The 3,426-nt window shown below is 35.4% G+C and overlaps 1 protein-coding gene across 1 annotated transcript in view; it reads right to left on the bottom strand.

Annotated features, from left to right (window-relative positions):
• The window catches only part of LOC118742599 (vacuolar protein sorting-associated protein 21), a 7,982-nt gene extending 5,322 nt beyond the window's left edge, over positions 1–2,660 (bottom strand). The window contains exons 1-3 of the mRNA XM_036474798.1: positions 2,268–2,660; positions 1,224–1,351; positions 6–272 (exon numbers count right to left, since the gene is read on the bottom strand). Coding sequence (XP_036330691.1) covers positions 6–272; positions 1,224–1,351; positions 2,268–2,310 — 438 coding nt within the window. The 5' untranslated portion in view covers positions 2,311–2,660. The remainder of the gene's footprint in view (positions 1–5; positions 273–1,223; positions 1,352–2,267) is intronic.
• Positions 2,661–3,426: the final 766 nt, after the last annotated feature.

The raw sequence follows: 3,426 nt of genomic DNA, 5'->3' as shown, positions 1-3,426 counted from the left end.
GAAGCCTCAAAATAGGTGGCACCGATTGATGAGGCAAACAGATAGGCCTCATCGTGCGTAACTGTGCGATGAGCAAGCAAATCAAGTTTATTACCGACAAGTGTAAGTACCATAGGTTCCTGAACGTTACGATGTAGCTCCTGTATCCAAGATTTGATTTCGCGAAAAGTTTTATGCTGTGACAAATCGAAAACCAAAATGGCTGCGTTAGCGTTACGATAATACATTGGTGCAACGGCTTTGAAGCGCTCTTGTCCAGCTGTATCCCAGATCTAAACGAAAAAGGAAGAAAAGGCATTAATTTTACTTTCATACATTCATATGTATATTTAATTAAAATGAAGCGACGTAAAGTATAGTAACAATGGCAATGCAAATTTATTTCGAAAGGGCTTTCAAATTGAGCAATTTCAGAAAGCAGTTGCATGAGCATTCACACCTTGCATGCAAAGTACAAGTCTTTCGAAGGAGGTTTTTTATTTCGGGAAGGCGAATTGCAGATTACTAGTGCAACACGAGCAAGTTCAAATATATTTCCGAAATCGATTTGCGATCTCTCTATTGCAGTCACATCTTGCAACCGCACGTCTGACACGCTCTTAACAGCCCTTAGCACAGTTTTAAACGAGCCTGTAGCTTTCTCTGCTGACGCCCAAAAGTCCTTAACCATTGCATATTTTTGTGGGCATTCAACCGCCCACCATTTTTTTTACAACACATACATATGTGTCTAAATTTTATGGATCTAGACAATTCCTAAGAACTGAATTAAGATCTATGCCTATAGACAAGTTAGTACAATCAACTTTTTAACTCTTTTCTGGAAAATACTAAAAAATAATGTCCATATATTTCGAACAAGAATGAGCTGTAGCGATAAGCTGTTTTATATTTTAAAACTATACAAACGTACTTCATTAAAATTCACGACACCTGTGTAAACAATCGTGGGACGTGCGATTAGATGCAGTTGTGCATTTTCTTACACCTATGAATCAACGATGAACCATTTCAGTTCCAAGACATAAATAAATAAGCGATTGGAGAGATGCTCTAAAATGTTTATGATAGGGTATTCTCACAGTCTTGCACGGTGTACGGATTGCACGGTTTGCAAAGCTGTCCCATAGCAAACCGGTTTTTCCCGTGCAATCCGTGCAAACCGTACACTGTGCAATGGCTGTGCAAGACTCCGAGAATACCCCTATTATTTTGTCACTTACTTGCAATTTGATTTTTACATCGTCTAGCATTACTTTGCATGTAAAAAATGATGCAGCTATCGTTGGGCCAATATCTTTGTGCAATGTATTCTTTATATACGATGTGACCAAACGCGTTTTGCCAACTCCTGTAAAAAAGGAGATTTGTTTTCAGTTAATGAAACTTGTATTTAGTAAAAATAGATATAACAACTAAATGTTTAAGTCTGCTGCAATCTGGGGATTTTCTGAAAGAATTCCCCACCGATTCGATAACAGTGAAATGAATAAATTCAGGCGGGGACTTTTAATATGCACATGTGGATTTACTAAACTTATTTTTTTTTTTTTTATAAATGCAAATATGTACATATGTATGCGTTTTGTAAATTCTATACTTAACTGCAAATTTTATAGTTTCTTGAATTTTCGAAACTATGTATGAATGTACATGCTATGTATTCTTATCTACAAAAATATGCAACTATCATACAAAAATGTATGTATGTTCGTAAATACATATGTATTTGCATAAACAAATGGGTAGCACATGTACATACTTACTTACATATGCACACATGTATGTACGTAAATAAGTGAATGTTTTCTATAACCAATAGACATAAAAAGTAAACAAAGGCCGGGCACAGGGCAACTATAGTAGGTAGAATGCTTGATAAGTTTATAAGCTAGCGGAATACAATGCAAATGTATGTCTCATACAAAGTTGAACCCATTTTGTATTTTAATATAAGTGGATTATTTTATCTGCTTCTACATAAAAATAGAAATTATATAGACAGGCATTTTACTGCGACATTTGCTGTTGATTAACCATGCCAGTTTCATTATTTACGGTGCCTCGCATAGAATTTTGAATAGCCTTAAAACGCAATACAACTTTTTCATGTGGTTGCAGCATTTTTACAACTACATATGTACATACGTACATATGAGTCGCGTTTTCTTTTTAACCAAGGTGAATGGGGCTTAGATTAAAATAAACGAATCTTGATATAAGGGCTTGTAATATTAAAATGAATCATGAGTACATTATTTGTTTACCTCGGGAACCCAACACCACAACTTTGCCTTCAATTCCGCGCATATCTCATGAGCCCTTGTACTTATTTCTTTCGTCAGCCAAGGCGTTCAATCCAAATGTGTGATTTCGCCAGCCACCACTCCAAATTAGTGATCCGCAAAAACTTATGTTAGAGCCAAATTTGGACAAATGGTAAAGTTCATAGATTTAAAAATATTCACTGCCTCCTAGTGTTGCTTCTTTATGTCCTGGTTTGTCCTTGAAAATGACAGATTCATTTACAAAATATTTGCTTCACAACGTCTGCTTTTTGACTTGCTTAAAGTGAAAAGTACTTCAATAAGCTATAATTAACAAAATGTATGCTAAAAGAGTATTTAATTTCACTAAGAACTATACTTTCTTTTATGGCGATTTAGATCAGAAACAGAAAAATGATAACCACAACAAATTCACTGTCACTTTTTTTTAATTGTCAAGTTATGTTTGGTGTTGCCCGCAAATTTATTTATTTTGACACAACGGCGCGCGCGCTTCAATCAAATATTTCAATAATATTGATGCCAACCCTACAAGAAATCTTACTGACAAATGACCGGTCACCTGACGGTCAGTGCTGATGCAATAAGGCAGCAATTTCCTCATCGGAAATTCGGGGGTAATATGAAAAACCTGACTAGTTCTTTTGTGTAGATGTGACTATGCGTCCCTTTCTCATATGGGGATTTTACCAGCAGTGCTAGAAGGTCTCTTGTCTACTTATTGTATTTCCTAAGGTTATTTTTACAAATGTTTTTCTGTATATTGGTTTATATTTTAGTGTGTTAGTGAAGAGGTCAGAAAAAAAGTCCTTTTCTTGTAGGGAATATAACAAAATTATTAGGGTTCTTGGAACTAGCATTTTCTCAACTTAAGAAACAGTCCTTTTTTCAAAAAGAAAAGTGCCCCCTTTGTTGAGAACGCTATGATCCTCCACTTGAGGTACTGTTGAGAAATAACGTTGGAGATTTGAGAAATACCTTAGTTCTCAACTTAACCTCAAGTTGAGCGCAAACCTAAACGTTTATTGGGTATTCTCCCGCCAGGGCACTTTTGATCCCAAAACAAAAAGTTGTCTCAAGAGAAATGTCAAAAAAAAAATAACGAAAATTTGTGGAATGACATAAATTAGTTAACAAT

Source organism: Rhagoletis pomonella, unplaced genomic scaffold, assembly GCF_013731165.1.
Source record: "Rhagoletis pomonella isolate Grant_MI unplaced genomic scaffold, Rhpom_1.0 Rhpom_scaffold_00007, whole genome shotgun sequence".
NCBI classification, from domain to species: Eukaryota; Metazoa; Arthropoda; class Insecta; order Diptera; family Tephritidae; genus Rhagoletis; species Rhagoletis pomonella.
The sequence above is the reverse complement of the archived record's forward strand: the minus strand, read 5'-3'. Positions and strand labels throughout refer to the sequence as shown.